Source organism: Ursus arctos, unplaced genomic scaffold, assembly GCF_023065955.2.
Source record: "Ursus arctos isolate Adak ecotype North America unplaced genomic scaffold, UrsArc2.0 scaffold_2, whole genome shotgun sequence".
NCBI lineage: Eukaryota > Metazoa > Chordata > Mammalia > Carnivora > Ursidae > Ursus > Ursus arctos.
This window is the reverse complement of record NW_026622874.1, coordinates 78664419-78685757: the sequence shown is the minus strand read 5'-3', so window position 1 is coordinate 78685757 and position 21339 is coordinate 78664419. Positions and strand designations below refer to the sequence as shown.

The 21339-nt window shown below is 43.9% G+C and overlaps 1 protein-coding gene across 1 annotated transcript in view; it reads right to left on the bottom strand.

Annotated features, from left to right (window-relative positions):
* The window catches only part of XYLT1 (xylosyltransferase 1), a 35058-nt gene extending 22039 nt beyond the window's left edge, over positions 1-13019 (bottom strand). Inside the window, exon 1 of the mRNA XM_057315116.1 lies at positions 12958-13019. Within this exon, the coding sequence (XP_057171099.1) occupies positions 12958-13019 (62 nt within the window). The remainder of the gene's footprint in view (positions 1-12957) is intronic.
* Between the last annotated feature and the right edge of the window lie 8320 nt (positions 13020-21339).

Genomic DNA, 21339 nt, shown 5'->3' with positions numbered 1-21339 from the left:
AGGTGCGGAAAACAGGGCAGTATAAATGTCTCCTGTTGCCATAATGCACCCCCACCCCCTTGTGAAAACAGGGATTCTTAAAATAGTTTGCCAATAATTGTAACATCCCATTACTCCACACTTAGGGCCACAATACTCGAAGATAGAGATATGATGAAGGAGGGATTGGTAGGAGCGGGGAGAGAATGAGAACAAACCAGCCAGTCTTGCTTCGACAACAAAGCCTTCCGGGTACCTCTAGGGTACGAACGCCTGCGCTCTTGACATGTGGGACCAGATACTTTTCTGTTGTGGGGGGCCATCCTCTGCACTGCAGGATGTTTAGAAGATCCTTGATCTCCACCCACTCGATGCCAGTAGCACTCACACCCCACCCCCAAGCTGTGACCAAAAATGTCTCCAGACTTTGCTAAATGTACCCTGTGGGCAAAATTGCTCTTTGTTGAGAACCCTTACATGAAAGGGAATCCCTACATGCCTCTCAAAGCTCAGATTGTTTATATCCAGGGGAATGATGGGCTCATGGCAGGGGATACTTCCCTGGAGCACTAATTGTCCTTGATAGTTTTTTTTTTATTTTATTTATTCATTTGACAGAGATAGAGACAGCCAGCATGAGAGGGAACACAAGCAGGGGGAGTGGGAGAGGAAGAAGCAGGCCCCCAGCCGGAAGAGCCTGATGTGGGGCTCGATCCCACAACGCCAGGATCACGCCCTGAGCCGAAGGCAGACGCTTAATCGCTGTGCCACCCAGGCGCCCCTGGGATAATTTAAAGCATTATTTTTATATTAAAACCAATGTGGATATATTACAGAGTAGAAGCCCAATCTTAAAGCTGGGAAAAATTTTCATCTGAGGTGGGGTGATTTTGTCTACACTCCCAGAACTCTTGGCAAGTACACATTTACATTTCTCTGCCTTGGGGGAAGCTAATAATAGCTACTGTGTATTGAGTGCCTACCTGGTGCCAGGAGCTCACTGGAGAGGCGATTTCCCGCTTGACTGGCACAGCTGGCTACAGTTAGTCCCATTCTGCAGATGAGAAGACTGAGATCCAGGGAGGTCATGAAACCTTTTGGGAGACTGGTGGCTGCTCAGCCATAAAGCTGGTGTTGGAACCCACCTGTCCCATCAAGCTCCTTCCCAATGGGCTTCTGGGAAAATCTGTGAAAAGGTGAGCAGCATCCCAGCACTGTTTGGCGGGTTGGTTTAAGAAAAGGAAAGGCTTCGTTGAAACTGACAAGCTCTTAGCCCTTTTTGGGAGAAGAAAGAGTGAGTTTCTGAAGCCACATGCTAAAAAGGGCAGAACTACCAAGGTGGGTGGGGCCCACTCCTTGCGAGGGAAATGGTTGGTCAGATTGGTAGCACCGGCTCAGGACTCCAGAGTCACAGCCCGAGATGCTCCTGAGTCCAGCTGGGACATTCCTTCGGGAAGTTTTTCTTCCTGGCTTTGATTTATGGATTCCTTCTCCGTGCTTCAGCAGTGCCTGTGGCTGCTGTAGGGACAAGTGGCTCACTACCTTTAGTCACTGTAGGAACTCCTATAGACTGTCATCTCCGCCAACCACTCTTAGTCTGACCTACTCACTACCTCTATTTCTTTAAATGGACCCACTCTTAAAGAATGGAAAAAAACCAAGACCCATCTATACGCTGCCTACAAGAGACCCATTTTAGACCTAAAGACACCTGCAGATGGAAAGTGAGAGGATATAAAAGCATCTATCATGCAAATGGATGTCAAAAGAAAGCCAGAGTAGCAATATTTATATCAGACAAAGGAGGACACTAGGCAATAATACAGGGGACAATCCAACAAGAAGATATAACAATTGTAAATATTTATGCACCCAACATAAGAGCATCCAAATACATAAAACAGTTAATAACAAACTTAAAAGGAACTAATTGATAATGACAAAATAATAGTAGGGGACTTTATTTTTTAAAAAGACTTTATTTATTTATATATTTATTTGACAGAGAGAGAGAGCACACGAGCACAAGCAGGTGGAGCAGCAGGCAAAGGGAGAGGGAGAAGCAGGCTCCCCAGCTGAACAGGAAGACTGATGCAGGGCTTGATCCCAAGACCCTGGGATCATGACCTGAGCTGAAGGCAGATGCTTAACCAACTGAGCCACCCAGGTGCCCCAATAGTAGGGGACTTTAACACCCCACTTACAGCAATGGAAAGATCATCTGAACAGAATATCAACAAGGAGACAATGGCTTTAAACAGCACACTGGAACATATAGATTTAACAGATGTATTCAGAACATTCCATCTTAAAGCAGCAAAATACATATTCTTTTCAAGTGCACACAGAACATTCTCCAGAACAGATCACATATTAGCCCATAAAACAAACCTCAACAAATTCAAGAAGGTTGAAATCACCATGCCTATTTTCTGACCTCAACACCATGAAAGTGGAAGTTAACCACAAGAAGAAAATCAGGAAAGGCCCAAATACATGAAGGTTAAATAACATGCTATTAAACAATGAATGATCAACAAGGAAATAGAAGAAGAAATAAAAAAGTACATGGAGACAAATGAAAATGAAAACACAAAGTTCCAAAACCTCTGGGATGCAGCAAAAGCAGTTCTAAGAGGAAAGATTATAGCAATATGGGCCAATCTCAAGCAACCTAACCTTGCACCTAAAGGGGCTAGAAAAACAACAGCAAGCAAAACCTAAGACCAGCAGAAGGAAGGAAATAATAAAGATAAGAGCAGAAACAAATGATATAAAAACTAGAAAAGTAATAACACAGATCAATAAAACCAGAAGCTGGGTCTTTGGGGAAAAAAAATCAATAAAATTGATAAACCTCTATCCAGACGCAACAAGAAAAAAAGAGAAAGGACTCAAATCAACAAAATCACCAATGAGAGAGAAGAAATTACAACCAATGCCACAGAAATACAAGCAATCATAAGAGAATATTATGAAAAACTATATGCCAACAAACTTGGCAACCTGGAAGAAATGGATAAATTCCTAGAAACGTATAAAGTACCAAAACTGAAGCAGGAAGAAACAGAAAATTTGAACAGACTAAAAAAAGAAAAAGAAAATTTGAACAGACTGATAACCAGCCAAGAAATTGAATCAGTAATCAAAAAACTTCCCAACAAACAGAAGTCCAGGACCAGATGGCTTCATAGGAAATTTCTACCAAACATTTAAAGAATAATTAAACCTTTTCTTCCTAAACTATTCCAAAAAATAGAAAAGGAAAGAAAACTTCCAAATTCATTCTATGAGGCCAACATTACTCTGATACCAAAACCAGATAAAGATACCACTACAAACGTGAGGTATAGGCCAGTATCTCTGATAATACAGATGTAAAAATTCTCAACAAAGTATAAGCAAACTGAAACCAACAACACATTAAAAAATCACTCACCATGATCAAGTGGGATTCATTCCTGGAATGCAACGGTGGTTCAATATATGAAAATCAATCATATATTGACAGATATATAATGTGATGCATCACATCAATAGAGAAAGGATAAGAATCATATGATCACTTCAATAGACACAGAAAAACAATTTGACAAAATACAACATCCATTCATGATAAAAACCCTGAACAAAGTAGGTTTAGAGGGAATATAAACATAATAAAGGCCATATATGAAAAACTTGCAGCTAACATCATCTTTAATGGGGGAAAAACTGAAAGCTTTCTTCCCCTAAGGTCAGGAACAAGATACGGAAGTCCACTCTCATTCAACATAGCCCTGGAAGTCCTAGCCACAGCAATCGGACAACAAAACGAAACAAAAGGCATCCAAATCACTAAGGAAGAAGCAAAACTTTCTCTCTTTGCAGATGACATGATACTTATATAGAGAAAACCCTAAAGACTCCACCGAAAAACTACTAGAATTTATAAACAAATTTAGTAAAGTCACAGGGTACAATATCTATGGACAGAAATATGTTGTATTTCCAATAATGAAGCAGTAGAAAGAGAAATTACGAAAACAATCCCATTTGCAAATGCACCAAAAATAATAAGCTATCTAGGAATAAAACTAACCAAACAGGCAAAAGACCTGTACTCTGAAAACTACAAGACACTGATGAAAGAAATTGAAGAGGAAAAAATAAAAAGAAAGAAGATGAAGAGGACACAAAGAAATGGGGGAAAAATTCCATGCTCATGGACTGGAAGAAAAAATATTATTAAGATGTCTGTACTACCCAAAGCAATCGACACATTTAATGCAATCCCTATCAAAATACCAACAGTATTTTCTACAGAACTAGAAGAAAAACCTAAAATTTGTATGGAACCACAAAAGACCCCAAGTAGCCAAAGCAACCTTGAGAAAGAAAAGCAAAGCTAGAGGCATCACATTCTGGACTTCTAGTTGTATTACAAAGCTGTAATCATCAAGACAGTATGGTACTGGCACAAAAAAACAGACACATGGATCAGTGGAGCAGAATAGAAAATCCAGAAATAAACCCACAATTATATGATCAATTAATCTTCAACAAAGCAGGAAAAAATGCCCAATGGGAAAAAGACAGTCTCTTCAATAAATTGTTTTGGGAAAACTGGGCAGCAACATGCAAAAGAATGAAACTGGACCACTTTCTTACACCATACACAAGAATATGCTCAAAATAGATGAAAGACTTAAATGTGAGACCTGGAACCATAATAATCCTGGAAGAGAACACAGGCAGTTAGTTCTTTGACATCAACTGTAGCAACTTCTTTCTAGATACGTCTCCTGAGGCAAAGGAAATAAAGGCAAAAATAAACTATTGGTACATCATCAAAATAAAAAGCTTCTGGGGTGCCTGGGTGACGCAATGGGTTGGGCATCCAACTTTTGGTTTTGGCTCAGGTTGCGATCTCTGGGTGGTGGGATCAGCCCCGTGTCTGACTCCATGCTAAGTGGGCTGAGTCTGCTTGACAGTCTCTCTCCATCTCCCTCTTCCCCCTCCCCTCTGTGTGTGCACACACTCTCTCTCCGATAAATAAATAAATCTTAAAAAAATAAATTAAAAAAATTAAAAAATAAATAAAAAGCTTCTGGGGTGCCTGGGTGACGCAATGGGTTGGGCATCCAACTTTTGGTTTTGGCTCGGGTTGCGATCTCTGGGTGGTGGGATCAGCCCCGTGTCTGACTCCATGCTAAGTGGGCTGAGACTGCTTGACAGTCTCTCTCCATCTCCCTCTGCCCCCTCCCCTCTGTGTGTGCACACACTCTCTCTCTGATAAATAAATAAATCTTAAAAAAATAAATTAAAAAAATTAAAAAATAAATAAAAAGCTTCTGCACAGTGAAGGAAACAATCAACAAAACTAAAAGGCAACCTACGGAACGGGAGAAGATATTTGCAAATGACGTATCTGATAAGGGGTTAGTATCCAAAATATATAAAGAACTTACAAAATTCAACACCCAAAAACCAAATAATGCAATTAAAAAAATGGGCAGAAGACATGAACAAACATTTCTTTAAAGAAGACATCCAGATGGCCAACAGACACATGAAAAGAGCTCATCATTGCTCATCATCGGGGAAATACAAATCAAAACCACAATGAGATATCACCTCCCACCTGCCAGAATGGCTACAATCAAAAGCACAATAAACAACAGGTGTTGGCGAGGACGTGGAGAAAGGAGAACACTACTACAATGCAAACTGATATAGCCACTCTGGAGAACAACATGGAGCTTCCTTAAAAAGTTGAAAATAGAACCACCACATGATCCAGCCATCGCACTACTGGGCACTTACCCAAACTACACAAGAACACTAATTCAAAAGGATATACACACCCCTATGTTTATAGCAGCATTATTTATAATAGCCAAGATATGGAAGCAGCCCAAGTGTCCATGGCTAGATGAATGGGTAAAGAAGATGGCTAAGACTTTCTCCCTGGTGTCATCAGAGTAACTGAAAACGACTACTTCTCTACCTATAATTCACTGCCATTAGTGGTCATACCAGAAACCATGTGGCTTTAACAGTGTTACAGGTTTTCCACCTGAGGACACATGCAAACAGATGGCGGGTTGTTAGGGACTCAGTGGTGCCTCTCAAAAAGTCATATGTACAAATCCTAACCCCAGTAACTCAGAAGGTAACTGTATTTGGTTTAGGGTCTTTAAAGAGATGATTAAGTTACAATGAGGTCATGGAGGTCATCCACTCTGAGTGGTGCCCTCCGCAAGAGGAAATGTGGACAGAGACATGTATAGAGGAAAACCCATGTAAAGACACAGGGAGAAGACGGACATCTACGAGACAAGAAGAGAAGCCTGAGAAGGGACAATTCTTGTTGACACCTTTGCCTGGGACATCTAGCTCCCAGAACGATGAGAAAATAAAATTTCTGCCTTTTAAGCCACCCAGCCTGTGGTACTTTGTATGGCAGCCCTAGCAAATGAATACAGGGGTTACTAGCCATGGAACCTCGAGCAAGCTACTTTGCCTCTCGAAGCCTGGGTTTTCTTATCTCTCCAAGATGGGGTAACAGGACTGTCTACATTATGGAATTGTGAAGGAAATAAAAAATATGTCCAACATGGCTAGTTACCAAAGGTCCTGGCACAGAACAGGATTCAAATCAACAACGTAGGCAAGAAGAAAAATAAACAACAACAACAAAAAAACACCCAAATTTTTATTATCACAATAGTTGGAATGCTCTCTGGACCCTGGAGGACTTGAAGATGTTCATGATCTTTATCGCCAAAGAGATAATCAAGAGTCGGGTGCTAAGCACGAAGGGCTCCATCTTCCATACTAACAAACTGGAGGGGGGGTGGGCAGGGGCATAGGAAAGAAACTCATCACTCCTTTTGCCTCTTCCCCAAAGTTATCCAGATGTTCTAAAACCACCCAGTTACAGGGGCGTGTGGGTGGCTCAGTCAGTGGAGTGTCTGACTCTTGGTTTGGGCTCAGGTCAAGATCTCATGGGTCACAAGATCAAGTCCTGAGTTGGGCTCGAGCTCAGCGTGAGTCTGCTGGAGATTCTCTCCCTCTGCCCCTCCACCCACTTGGGCCTGTTCTCTCTCTCTCTCTCAAATAAATAAATTAAAAAAAAAAAGCCACCCCATTACAGGGTCCCCCACCTTCTTTTCCCACTCAACTCCTTCTTCATCAGGATGGCTGTTTCCCCGGCCCCATCCCCACCTCCACCCCCTGCAATCTTTCAGTGTGTTCTGGGACCCCGTTCACATCCATCCCTACAGACCCCTTAAGCGCTTACCTGGGGCCCACCACTTATAAATTGTAGAGCCAGGCTTTGACCCCAGGCCTATGTGACCCTTGACACATCCCAGGAGTGAGACAGATTAAAGGAGGACTTTGGTTTGCCAAAAATAGTAACAATCCACCCATTAATTATAATTTCTACTCATTACATACAGTGATGGATGATAACGATTAAGTATAACATAAGGTTTTTGCTGACATAGTAATGGCAGTCGTGGTGTCTGTTTGCTGAACACTTACTATATGCCCACACTGCACGCGCATGTACGATTCCTTTGGAATCCTCCGATCAGCCTTCCATGTTGACGGTTTTATCATGCTCATTTCATACCCGAGGGCACTGAATCATGGAGCCCACACATCTACTGTCTAACAGATTCTGAGACAGACCGGGGCGGGGGAGCAGGGAATGGAAAGACAAAGATAATGCTGGAGAGCAGAGAAAAAGCACAGGGAAGTGCTTTTCTTATTTCCTCCTGGGTCCCCCGCACAATAGCAGGACTTCATTCTCCAAGTTTCTCTGCTTCCTGAGACTTGGAGACCCCTCCACCCTGGAACTAGGGCGAGCCGTACAGCTCATGCAGCCAGTGTTCTCCTGATCTATCCCCGCTGGGCTAGTTTGCTAGGGCTGCCTCAACAAAGAGCCAGAGCCTGAGAAGCTTCAACAAAGGGCTCTCCTCCAAACAGCATCACATGGGGGGCGTGGGCTTCAACATATTTGAAGGTGTGAGATGATAGAAAATGCTTACATTGGTCTCTGCCCCTGGTTCCTCACACAGAGCTCCTAAAACCCTTATAATTTCCCAAGTGGTAAGAGTGCTGGGAGCATCTTTTGTTCTACTGAGGCGACTCTGGTGGCTCCTGGGTGGGGGCTGGTCACCAGAAAGGCCAAGTCATGATTAGAAGCTTGGAATTTTCAGCAGCCCCCCACCCCACCCTACCTGCCTAATTCTCCGGAGAGGAGAGAGGGGTGAGGGGTAGAAACAGAGTTAGTATTAGGTCGTGCCTACTTGAGGAAGCCTCCATAAAATCCCAATAGTATGGGTTTTAGGAGAGTCCAGATTAGGGAACATGTCTATGCCTGAGAGGGTGACACAGCCCAATTCCAGAGAGACAGAAACTCCTGTGCTTGGGACCCTCCCAGACCTTACCCGATGTATCTCTTCATCTGACTATCCATCCGTATCCTTTGTCATACCCTTTAATAAACTGCTTGAGGTAAGTAAGTGTTGCCCTATGTTCCGTGAGTTGTTATGGCAAATAATGGGACCCACGTGGGGGAGGTCATGGGAACCTCTGATTTGTAGCCAAGTGGGACAGAAGTTGTGGGTAATCTGGGGACCTACTACTTGGGAGAAGAGGCAGTCCTTGTGGGACCAAGCCCTTACCCTGGGGATATGATGCTAGCTCCAGGTACACAGTGTCAGAATTGAGTTGTAGGACATCCAGCTGTGTCCCGGAATTGCTTGGTGGTGTGGGAAGAGCCCCACCTCTTGTGTCTGAAGCGTTGTGTGGTAGTCGTATGAGAGCAAAGGAGATGCATGGCAGGAGGACTGGGGTTTTTCCTTTGTAGGGTGGGGCGGGTAGTGGTGGTGGGGGGGACACACATATTCAGCCCATATGACAATGGTCTTCTCCCTGTGTCTCTCCACACCATCTTCCCTCTGCCTAAATGCCCCCTTTTTATAAGACACTAAGGGATGAGCACCTATCCTAATGACCACATTTCAACCTCTGTAATGACTCTATTTCCAAATAAGGTCACATTCTGAGATACAGACATCAGCACTTCAACATATGAATTTGGGGGCCACACAGTTCAACCCGTAACACCAGCCACATGGGAGTGCGTCTTAGGTTACGGACATTTCTTGACAGTCCAGCCCCACTAGGGTTCCACATCCTTTTCCAATATGAAAATATCCTCCAATCCAGCCCAAACCTTCTCCCATCACAGTTTAAGTTAATTGCCTTTCAATCTCCTAAAATAACAATATTCTCTCTTTTGTTTTGAGCCTTAAGTTTTGGACTGTCTTTGTAGCTGAACAACATCCCCCCCCCCCCCCCGCCAATTAAAGGACACGAAGAAAGGGAACTGAGAAGAGAGACTGGGGGCAGGGTATTCAAATCATTGTCTTCAGTTCAAAATGTGAGCCAGATGCTATCAAGGACTGGATAAGGAAGGTATACTCATGGTTGTGGTTCAGAAGCCTGAGAGCTTTGGTTTAAAAATAGGCGAACTGAAATAAACACTGAGAGCTACTCAAATGGCACCAAAATAGAGTGGTAATTGATCTAATGCAACTTTTGCCTCGGATAACATCATTATTTGTGAAATTATGTCAGTGTTGCTGCTGCCAAGTCAGCAAGCACTTACAGGACGTGACTTCTAATTTAGGAATTAGACTATTTGTGGCTCATCTTCGAAGACAGCAGGAACTCAGTGGACACCGGTGGCCAGACTTCTGAAAGTGCACAGGTTTCAGCTTGAAATCTGCAACCTCGGAATGCAGGGGAGGTGTCCTCTCCCAGTGTCCTTTTTGAGGAGGGACTCGCTGCCCGGTTCTAGGGAGTGTGGCTGGAAGATCGCCCCCAGCTATCAGTTCCTTCAAGGTTGGCCTTGGCTGCAGGTCAGCCCACATAGCCTGTGACTTAATGAAACAGGGGTATGAGCTAAGGACCCACTCGCATCACTCCAGTGTGACCTGGTACTTGCTCCAGAGCTAAGCCCTGCCTGCCTTATGATTCCAATTCTTACTGTAGCTCCCACCTGCTTCTTGCTCCTTCCTCTCCCAGGTGGAGATTCCTAACACCTCAGACCCTAGACCCCAACTCAACATCTGCTTCCAGAAGCCTGACCTGCCACAGGGCCCTCCGCGGTTTCCACCTGTACCTGTGGCACTCCCGAAGGTAAGAGGGTGGAGCTGGCTGTAGGATTCTCTGCTGGAATTTCAAGTGGGAGAATCTTTTAGATTATTCAAGAATATAATACCAGATTTCCATTCATTTGGCTTACACAAAATAAGGCGAACGCGTAAAAGCTTTTGTTAGAAAGGACAGCCATTCCCTTATTGACATTTTTTCTCCGCAACTGCCTGGATCCAGCCACTGTCCGAGGTACTGTGACCGCCATGGTACACGAGACAGACAGGTTCTCAGAGCTTAGGTTCTAGGGGAGGAGAGCAACAACATACAGATACATGAGGATGTTGATGAGGACATATAAATCTTTAAAACCCATGATGAAAATAAGATGGGGGATAGTACTGGTGACTGGGGTCTGGAAAGAGTCTTTTGATAAAATGGCCAAGGGGGACCTCTGGAGGAGGTGGCAGTAGTGTTGAGACGCGAAGGACCAAGGCAGACAATCCAGATAAAACTTTAGCCCTTGGAACTGAAAAGACCCACAAGTTCCTATTCAAAGCTGAATTTAACCGACAGCATCATCTAGAGGATGGAGGGGACCACTCTGCCAATGTGAGCTGGTCAGCTGGACCACTGACCATGCCTGGTGGCCTCCATGGAGACCGAATCAAGGACTGGACGGCCACAGAGATTTGGCCCAGATTGGAAACAGCTCATCAAAGTGATTCTTGATTCTCACATTTGATTATTATGTAGAAATGGTGGAGAAAGTGGCTCATCTACTCCCTTGGTTTATGCTGTAGGTCAGAGATGACAGGGTTCCCAATTAACAGGTATTTAAACTACTCCTTATGATCTTTGCTGGGCTTTCTTGCTTGATTTTTTTTTTAACTTTGTCCAATTCTTGGCAACTCGATTTTAAAGGTCATCATATTAACTGCAAAGATGAACCAAGGGGTGAGGTCATGTTTCATCCAGAGAAACTCTTTTGTCTTGCGTGCTGTCATTTCCATGGCCCATTGATGCAGATCTAGGTTTCAAAAAGATAATTCTATTTCAACATAGTATTCTTTGGGGGGAAAGAACTGCCTTCCCTTCCAAAACCCAGCTTTGCCTTCTCATCAAAGGAAGCCTTTGTGGCGCGTTTGTCTCCCTCGTATTGGGAGAGCAGCTGGGCTCACCAGCCCTACTCCAGCTGAAGAGAGCTGTGGACTTTATTGTAATCACCTTGTTGAAATATTTGGAATTGTATAGCAAGAGACTGGTTCTATGTTGCCATAATTTATGACAAAGACCTGAATAAATCCCCAGACATGGATTTTCTATAAAATCCTTCCTTGTGAACTTTGTTGCACTGCAAAAATGAAAAAAAAAAAAAAAAGAGAGAGAGAGAGAAGAGAGGGAAAAGGGGAGTAAAAAAAAAAGCCCACAAGATATATATAAATCTCTGAGGATACCATTTCCATTCATCACATTTACTGTAAAGACACGATTTTATTTGGATGGAAAAAGAATGAATCATAGTGGTTTTAGCATCTAATGTGGAGCTTGCTTGTAGCACTTCCCTCCGATCTTTCTGCTTCCTCAAGATCAACTGAATATGGAAGGAAGAAGCTTGCAAAGAATACTTTCTATCAACCCTAGAATGTTCTGTTAGGACGGGCATTGGGAGATGGAGGGAAATCTCCTTTTTTGTGCCCTTTACCAGGGACAGCCATTAATCTGTGAATTTTTAAGAATACTTCCTAGTTGCAGCAAGAAGTATATTGTACTTATTCAAATTATATTCTCTGAGGTGGATAGCGGGGAGAGCAAGGGGCAGGGGAGGGACAGAAAGGGAGAGAGAAAGTGAAGAAAGAGAAGGAGGCCAACCCAGAGGAGGGAGAATCTTTTAAATCATATAGCTTATTTCAACTTCCATTGCACTCATAGCCTGAGAAAGCAGGAGATGGAAAATCTGACTCTAAGATCCCCCTTTTGTCCTTCTGGCTCTTGCAGTATGAGCATCTCCCCACGCCGAGTGTCAGACTGCTATTTTTCTTCACTATGATCCCTTCAACACGACTCAACCTCCTGATCGGTGGTTCAGCCCAAGACACAGTGATCTTTGCCAGATAGAGGCAAAATGGACTGTGTAGCACACACTGAGAAACTATCCACTTCCTCACGGCATGGATAATTTTAGAGGACTTTTAAGTGAAATTATGCTTTTCCATGGTTGTTTCCTCATACGATGACTTTGGAATCTAACTACCTCTTAAGATCCTTCTCCACTGGGGTCCCCCTAAGTGAACAGACAGGGATTACAGAAGGGTTAAACATTTTTCATTAATTATTTGTCAAATACTTATTGAGAATGTCCTCTGTGCCAGGCACTGAGTTGAGCTTGGAGGATATTACATGATGATGCAAAGAGAAGTTTCTCTCCAGTCTTTTCATGCAATCCAAGGGTTTAAAAGCTGAGAAGACCTTTGGAAAATATCCTCTTCCAACAACAATGCTGAGCAACCTTTTGCACAAAGGACTGCTTTGGGGAAAATAAGCACGTTTTCCGGTCACATTCTTTTGGTTCATTCAAAGTGAATTCAAAGTGAAAATGGTTTTATTGAGTTTCTTGGCGGGAACGGGGACATTCTCAAAACAGAGCTTACTCACTCGATTAATGATTTGACATGGCTTTCTGGCCACAAAAAGGCTAATCTTTGGGCATACTTGAGAAGTAGGCCCATGGAGTTGGCTTTTAGATGGTTCAACATGAAATTAGATCATGGACTGTATCCCAGCATTTAGGCAGGTCACACGTGGCCCAGAGACTGTGCTCACTTATCCAGGAGGTAGTGAGGGGGGATGTTGTAGCTGATTCCATTTTTCATCTTCTCCAGCATATTGTGTAATAACTGGGTCCCTCTCCTGGGTTACGTGTCTGTGTTATTTAGAACTCTTTTGATTGCAAGAGACCAAAAGAAAAAAAAATATGAAAAAAAAGAAGGGGAGATGTAAAATCTCACATGAACTCAAAAGCCCAGGTGTTCAGTTCAGGCATGACAGAAGTCAGATGTTCAAGTCATTGACGCGGTGCTTGACTTTCCCTTTTCTCAATCTCTGCTTTCCTCTCTGGCAGCTTCACTCCTAGGCACACTCTCTCTGTGTGCACCCATGACCCACTAAGCAGAGCCCGGCTTATACCCTCCCAAATCCAAATCTAGCAGAGAAGAGTTGCCTCTCTCTAGGTCAGGCCTGCCCTAGTTCTAGAACGAGAGCTGATGGGTTCTGCCTCGTCTCAGTGGTCTCATTGGCCAGAATGGTCCACTGGTCAGAGATCGGGCCAGATTCACATAAACCATATCGACAGAGAGCGAGGAGATTGATTCTCTAAGGAAAATTGGACTGTTTTTTCCTGGATGAAGTTGGGGCTGGGGTGGGTGTGATCCCGGAAATACAAAGAAAGACTCTCTACCGTCCTTTTGTCTATCTGGCTGTTCATTCATCCACTCACCGACCCATTCGTTCATCCACCCACCCACCTATCTATCCATCCACTCACCCACCAGTCACCCAGATAAACTAGCTAACTGATGACTGCTCTTCCCTTTACTGTAGACAGCAATTAAACTTCCAGTGCATGGCATATCAGGAGTTTCAAGACCGTTTTTTCAATAAATGAATAAATGATTTTCCTTGTATCCTCATTTTATATACAATAAAAAGGCATATCACAATGGTTGATACACAGCCGGGATCTGCACCCATCTCTTCAACTATGTTTTTCTCAGGAAGATGTTGCCTCATGTGCTGGGGAGCAGGGGAGTCCCCCACAAGGCAGACGTATTTGAATTATTGCCTAAACACAATGGCATCGTACAAGGGTATACTTATCTGTGGTTTTATTAACCAGTGTTCATTTTTATCCCAGAATCATATCCATCTTTTCAAAAGAAAAGTTTACCCTCATTATAATGCCACATCACAGCAAAAAGTCCCAAATGTAAATAACAATTTTAATGTCAAAAGCTAGGTACATTCTGTTATTGCGCATAGCTCTCATCCCTGAAGCTACTACCCGAACTATTGAAATATGCCTCAAAGTACATGTGTCTTAATAAGGCTTTAGGGATGACCATGATACTGGTGGACGGAATGAGAATAGAGGGCATCTGGAATAATTCCATGAGAAATGCCTTCGTACGGGCCCAACAAGGTTTAAAGCCACAGGGACGCGAGGTGGGGTGATCAAACATGCTTTCACCATCATCTTTAAGATTTGTTTTGCAATTATATATATTTGTATACTTATTTATATATTTATATTTTGCATATATATACACATATATACATACATACATATATACACATATATATACGTACATATATAGATATGTATATTTCTTTTTTGCCAAATTTAGGTGCCTTATAAGCCCAAGCCTATTTGATACATGTTTAATCTGGATTGTAGCTGTGTTATCATAGTGTTTTGTGTCCAAGGATTCTAAGACGTGAATTTAGCATGGAATTTACAATTGACTATTGAAAGAGGAAAAAAAATGACTCTGAGCTAGGACTCTCTGGTTTATTCATTTGCTCAGCAAATATTAATTGAGCACCTACCATGTGTCCGGCACTGTTCTGGGATACAACAGTGAATGAAGCAAACAGACACGAATTCTTTCCTTCATGGAACTTACAGCTTGTTTCTGTCATTCAGGAATGATTTGCGTTTTGATGTACCAATCGCCCTCTGTGGGCATCTGCTTTCCTGTTTGTAGTATGAGAGTTGAGTCAACTCTCAACACAAGTAAGAGAAAGGGACCGCTTAAAGCAGGAGGCTTGGGGAAAGAAAAACCCAGAGGACAGAGTACCTCTGTTCAAACATGGAGAAAGGGTTCTGTTTATGGACAAGGATAACTGATCTGTGTGGCTCCCTAGGATAGAATGAGGGGCAGTGGCGACAGAGCTTAACCACATATAAATAGCTCGTGAGTTAGTGAGTTCTCTGTTACTGGAAGTGTGCAACCAGAATGCTGGAAAAGGTATCAGGCTTCTAAACACCCTTCCAAATATGAAAGTATAAGCATAATTAACACTACCCTCCACCATCTTGGTACTGCGCCATTTGGCCCATGGGACCTCCATGTTTGCTGTAAGAGAAGACAGGGAAGGAGGAGGTCTTTTAACTACCTCAGTCAGGAGGTAACACCTCATTTCTGCTCACAGCCCATCAGCCAGAATGAGTCTCATGGCCCAGAACTACCATCAAGTAAGACAAGGAAACATAAGAAAGAACATGAATATATGGTGAACACCTTCTCTGTTAAGATTTTGTAAAAATGGAGACAATGACAATAATAGCTATTTCAGAGTTATTTTTAGAATTAAATGAGCTAAAATGGATTAGCTTATTTAATCACATGTCATCCAATGACTGACATTCAAAAGAAAATAAAAAATGAACCACCGAGTTTTCTGGCAGGACCAACAGAGAAGGTGCCCTATAGAATCCCTGGAAGGAGTTGCTTGAAAGGGGCTGGTCTTACATGGACACACCCCCACACCTTGACTTGATGCCTTACATTCTAGCATCAGAGCCCCGCCACTGCCACCCTGTACATCTCTGGATCTGGTGCAGCCAGGGGATGCGAGATCAGGAGTTGACATGGAAAGGCCAGGTTGGAAGCCTCCAGTGACAATGTCAGCCATGCCGACCCTAAGGGGGAAGGAGGCAGCATGGGCTTGCTCTTAGAGAGTCAGAGAGGCGGTTTCCCCTCAGTGGAGCATCCTAGGTGCAGGCTGCCCATCTGAATTTGAGATGAATTCAATTTAGCCTTCTGTAATTGCTTATTTGATTCCTGACGATAACATGCAGTTAGGAAGGAAATTGACATTCTGTCATTTCTGTTCCAACGAAGCAAACTCCAACAAGTTCCCTCCTAGGTACTTTGTGGTAGCCGGGCCACCGGCTCTTCTGACAGGGAGAAATTAGCAAGTACAGGGATCTGAGATAGAGAATCCTCAGCTTCATGCTTTTTAGAGCATTATGAATGGATGAATAAGATAGGCAGTCAGGGGTACACCTAAACCTCCTTTTCCCCAGCTAATACAATAGACCTCCTTTCTAAGAGCGCTCAGGGTGGCTTTCTGCTATAGAAATATGAATTCTCTTACTTGTTATCCAGAGATCATTTATGTTCAAGGTCATTAAAAAAAAAAAATCTCGAACAATTTAAGAGTCTAGAGTCATCCCCAGTGCATCATAAAAGGCCTGAGAGTTCCCAACACAGGAAAGTGTTTGTCATGTCACGGCGACCCAATGCCCCCCTTATCCAAGCCTTTATATGACCACCACATAATGAATTATGCCCACGAAGACGTGAGAAAGGTGAGCCCATCTGAGTTAAGGAGAGGCCAGTCAGGCAAATGGGATGGGGCTGGACAAGATTCTCCGAACATGGTTGAATGGTCAGCAAGAGCTTTGCGTCTTATCAGTGAAAGAAGAAAACCCACAGGAACTTAAATGGAAGGCTCTAATGTCAATATCCATGGAAACGGAGCCTTCCATGTATCTTGGATAGATATGATTTAGATGATAGTCCCATGAAATGGTGAGAAAAAAATGTGAGCATGAAACCATAGAACAGAGTGCTTCTCTACGGGGGCAATTTCGCCCTCTCCTCTCAGAGAACACCTGGCAATATAAAAACATTTTTGGTTGCCACACCCAGAGGGGAGGGGGTGACTGGCATCTAATGAACACCCTACAACACCAGCAAAACTGCGTACAAGATGGAATGATCTGGTCCACAGTGTGGACAGCACTGAGCTTGAGAGACTGCACTACAGAGCAAGGCGCCAGGCACGGGATGGGGTCTCCTTCAGACAAGCAGGGTCTGTTGCTTTTGCAAAGACTGTGTCCACTGCCCTTGGGAAAACCTCATGGTGAGTCAAGAAAGGTGAAATCGTCTGATATTGGCTCAAAAACTTAATCATGCTCCTCTGTTTAAAATCCTCAGCCGCTGTCCTACTATTTTTAGGTAAAAGTCCAAGATGCCTCACACAGCCCTCAGGGCCCTGTGCAAGTATTTTCCTCGTCCTGTACAGCAAGGAGGAGAAGAATTAGGAAAGGAACACTGATCAGGTTACCCCCCTCTTCCATGTCATGTTAGTGGAAAAGGGGAGAAAAGGATAATTACAAATGATCTGTCCCCAGTATACCTGCAGACAACAGGAGGCGGGGGTGAGAGGAAATGAATCTCATCAGTAGACCCCAAGAGGGTTATCGATAGATTGATTCTCAAAGAGCAACAAATGTCCGATTTGTTTTCAGATATTCAGGGGTCACTAAAACCTAGACAAGAAAGGGGAATCATTCGGACACCCTTCTCTCTCCTCCTCCCTTTAGGGTTCAGTCTTTGTTTCCCACACAGCAGCGCTTGGGATTCTGGAAAATGAGGAAGGTGGATGAGAATTTTGGCAAGTTTGACTGGTGGCTCCCGACTTCAGTATGGCTAAATGTTCTTCAGGAAAGATACACATCACTCCTCCCAGCTTTTCTTTGGGCTTGGATTTGTCTCTCTTTGGCACAGTCCATTCTGAGATGGAACTGAAGACAGCCTGGTTTCATCTGGGTCCCAAACCCATGGTTGGCTCGCTGCGCTCCTGTCACCCGTCCCACTGGACTTCGCTCAGGACCCGGAGCATCCTGCTTCCTTTTCCTACAAGTTCTGCCCTCGGTGTGGGCTCCGGGCTCTGCCTTTACTGCTTCTCTTACACACAAACACACACACACACCCGTACATCCACACACATCCATCCACCCAAACCCACACATTCACACACACACACACACACACACACACACACACACACACATCCATCCACACATCCACAATCCTCACAAACCCACACATCCACACACATTCCCACACATCCATCAACACACACACATACACACCCATACATCTACACACACACATCCACCCAAACCCACACATCCACACACATTCCCACACACCCATCCACACATACACAATCCACACAAAACCACACATCCATACACACACCCACACATCTACACGCATTCCCAGATATCCTCACCACATCCATCTACACACATCCATACTCAGATAACACACACCCCCATACATCTACACACACATCCATGCACACACTCAACACACACACACACCCGCATGTACACACCCGCCCCCCACATTATTTACTCTTGCTCATCCTTCTGATATCAAATCAAACATTATTTTTGGAATAATTTTCCTCACTCTCCCTGACCTTGCTCCTTTTTTTTTTTTTTTAAATATTTCTATGCTTCCCCTGTCACACTTACATTGATTTTTTGGAACAATTTCAAGAGCCTTTATTGAAACCAACATTCATATAGTATCTTACGGGTGAAATTCTGTTTCAGCAAAACCAGTTTAACAATTTCAAATATATAAAAAAACATTTAGGGGCGCCTGGGTGGTGCAGTTGGTTGAGTGTCCAACTCCTGGTTTTGGCTCAGGTTGTGATGGAGCCCTGCGTTGGGCTCCGCACTTAGCGAGGAGTCTGCTTGACATTCTCTCTCCCTCTCCCTGCCCCTCCCATTTGTGCTCTTGCTGTCTAAAATAAGTAAATAAATCTTTTTTAAAAACCCAACAAACATTTAAAGACTAATCTTGTGATAGGTGATAATCTCCCCTTTCCCCATTTCATCTGCCATACTTAACTGCACCAAATAAACAGAAAAAACTTTAATCACCTGCACCAAAAAATAAAAATAAAAAAAGGAAAATTGCATTTTGACAAGTGCCAAATGTCCGAAATAATATCCAGAGTCTAATTACGGTATAACTAAGGCTTCCAACAGGACACTCCACAAAGCCAGTGTGAATCCCCAACATCCTGAGATATCCCGTAGCTTGACTTTGCTAGACTAAGGCTGTATAGTGTAGACTCATGTATTTTTCTATCTTTTGATGAGCAGCTCCATGAGGACAGGGGCCCAGTCCGGGCTGCAACTCCATGTACTGCACAAGGCATCTCGCCTAGGGGGGTCCCGGGGGCCTAAAGTAGCCTTCCCTCTGCTGGCCTGGCTGGCCACAGCCGTGTGCTTGCCGAGTATCCCCAGCACCCAATACAGTGCCTGGCACAGAGCCACGGCCCAGAAATGGGGATCAGGGGCCACTGTCTGGCTGAGCCCCAGCACCATCCATCACTGAGAGGGGAGGGAAGAGCTGCCTTGCAGGCAGAGAGGCCTCCCAGGCCCACACGGTGGGCAGCACCTCCTCATCAGCATGAATTTACATGGGTCAGTCATTAGCCAAGCTGCAATCTCAGTAAGTCAGAAGGCTGGGCCACCACTTCCCAGAGACCTGCCAGAGTCCATCTGGGAGCCCATGAGGCTGAGAGCCTGTGGCCATCGGTCTAGCATTCTCAAAAGCAACTGGCGAAAAACATCAATGGATTGTGAAAGAAATCATCCCTTCCTCCTTCCTCTGTAGGTAGAGGTTGAAAGTCACACCCAGTTTCTAAGACTCTGTCTCCTGTGCCCCTAGATAAATAAGATCACCTCCCCAAGCCTTTATTCTTCATCTGTAAAATGGGGGTGAGAGTAATAGTCCCAATCACCCAATGTAAATATGGGAATGTGTTTAATGCTGTAACATGGTGCAGAGAACATGGGGTGTGTGTGTGTGTATGTGTGTGTGTGTGTGTGTGTGTGTGTGTGTGTGTTTAATGAATTCTCATAATGGCCCAAGACTGAGCCAAAAGGAAATCCACAGACGTAGACAGTGAGGACAGCAATCTCCATCTGGGTTGTCTTGATTTGTCTTACTCACACTCCTCTGCCCAGGCCTGTTAGCTCCCATGCAACTACCCAAGTCCTGGACAAACCATCAGAAGAGTTGCCATTGACAGAAGGAAAGAAGGGACACTTGTACGCAATCCTCAGGAGACGTGGGCACTCCTGTTCTTATCAGTACAGGTGTTCCCAAAGCAGCTAGAGAGACCCAGAGCTTACAGTACAGATGGTACAAGGAGGGGGGTGGGGCGCATGGGCACAACTCAGGCCCCCAGCCGGAGGGATTCTCTGTTTAGCTGTTTTCTAGATTGGCATTCAGCCACAGTCCTTGTTTAGGGGAAGAGGGAGCTCTTTTGCTAAAATCATACAAGTTAGATGGATGTTTATTAGCTACTTACTAGAGTAAGATTCTATGAGCATAAAACCACATGGGCTGCTGTGTGTGCAAATATAGCTAGAGAAACATCCGATTATACTGGGTGCCACTTAAAGCTGGGAATCACCAGTCAGAGAAATCTCCCCCTTGAAAATCTTGCATTTTACACCCAAGTGTTTGGGATTTACATGTGTAAATGTGCTTACGTGTCTATGCGTCCCTCTCACAAATATTCCCTGGGGCCCTCTATGCTCAGCACTGCGCTAGGCTCTAGGGGGAGATATGGAATAATACAATGCAATCGTTTCCTAGAAATGGCTAAATCCTAGTGGGGAAGAAAACATACTTAAACTATTCATGACAGTATGATTTCTGCATTCAACGAATATCATTGAGCACCTCCTACACGCCAGGAATTATTTATTCTAGGCACAAGGGACACGGCACTGAACAAAGCACAAAAGTGCTTCCTCACGTGAAACTTTTGTTCTAGGTGGGGTGAAGGCACAAGTAAAAAAAAAAAAAAAAAAAAAAAAAAAAAAAAAAAGGAAGCAAAATCAATGTGCATTTTACCCTGGCTAGTGATAAGAAGTTTCAATAACGAAGTGGGTGAAGGGATGTAGAGTGACGGGAAGGGGTTGCTATTTTCAATTGCGTGGTCAGGAAAGGTTCTGGGGAAAAGATGGTATTTGGGCAAAGAGCTGAGGCAGAATCAAGTAAGATGGTGAACCTTATCAGGTCCAAGGGAAGTGAATTCCATGCAGGTGAAAATGAACGAGCACAAGCCCTGAAGCAGAGGGTATTTGGAAAGTTCCGGAAGCAGTGGAGAGATCAGTGTGGCTGGAGCAAAGGGAGTGAGGGGGGTTCGGGAGGGATTAGTGGGGCCAGTTCATGTTACGTGACCTAATAGCTTAACGGCCTTCAGTAGAAAGTAAGCATCAACAAGAGAGGAAAAGTTAACTCTGAGAAACAAAACCCCAAACAGCCCCCAAACCCAGCTGCTACAATCATGAAATTGGGCGAGCAAGACCTCCAG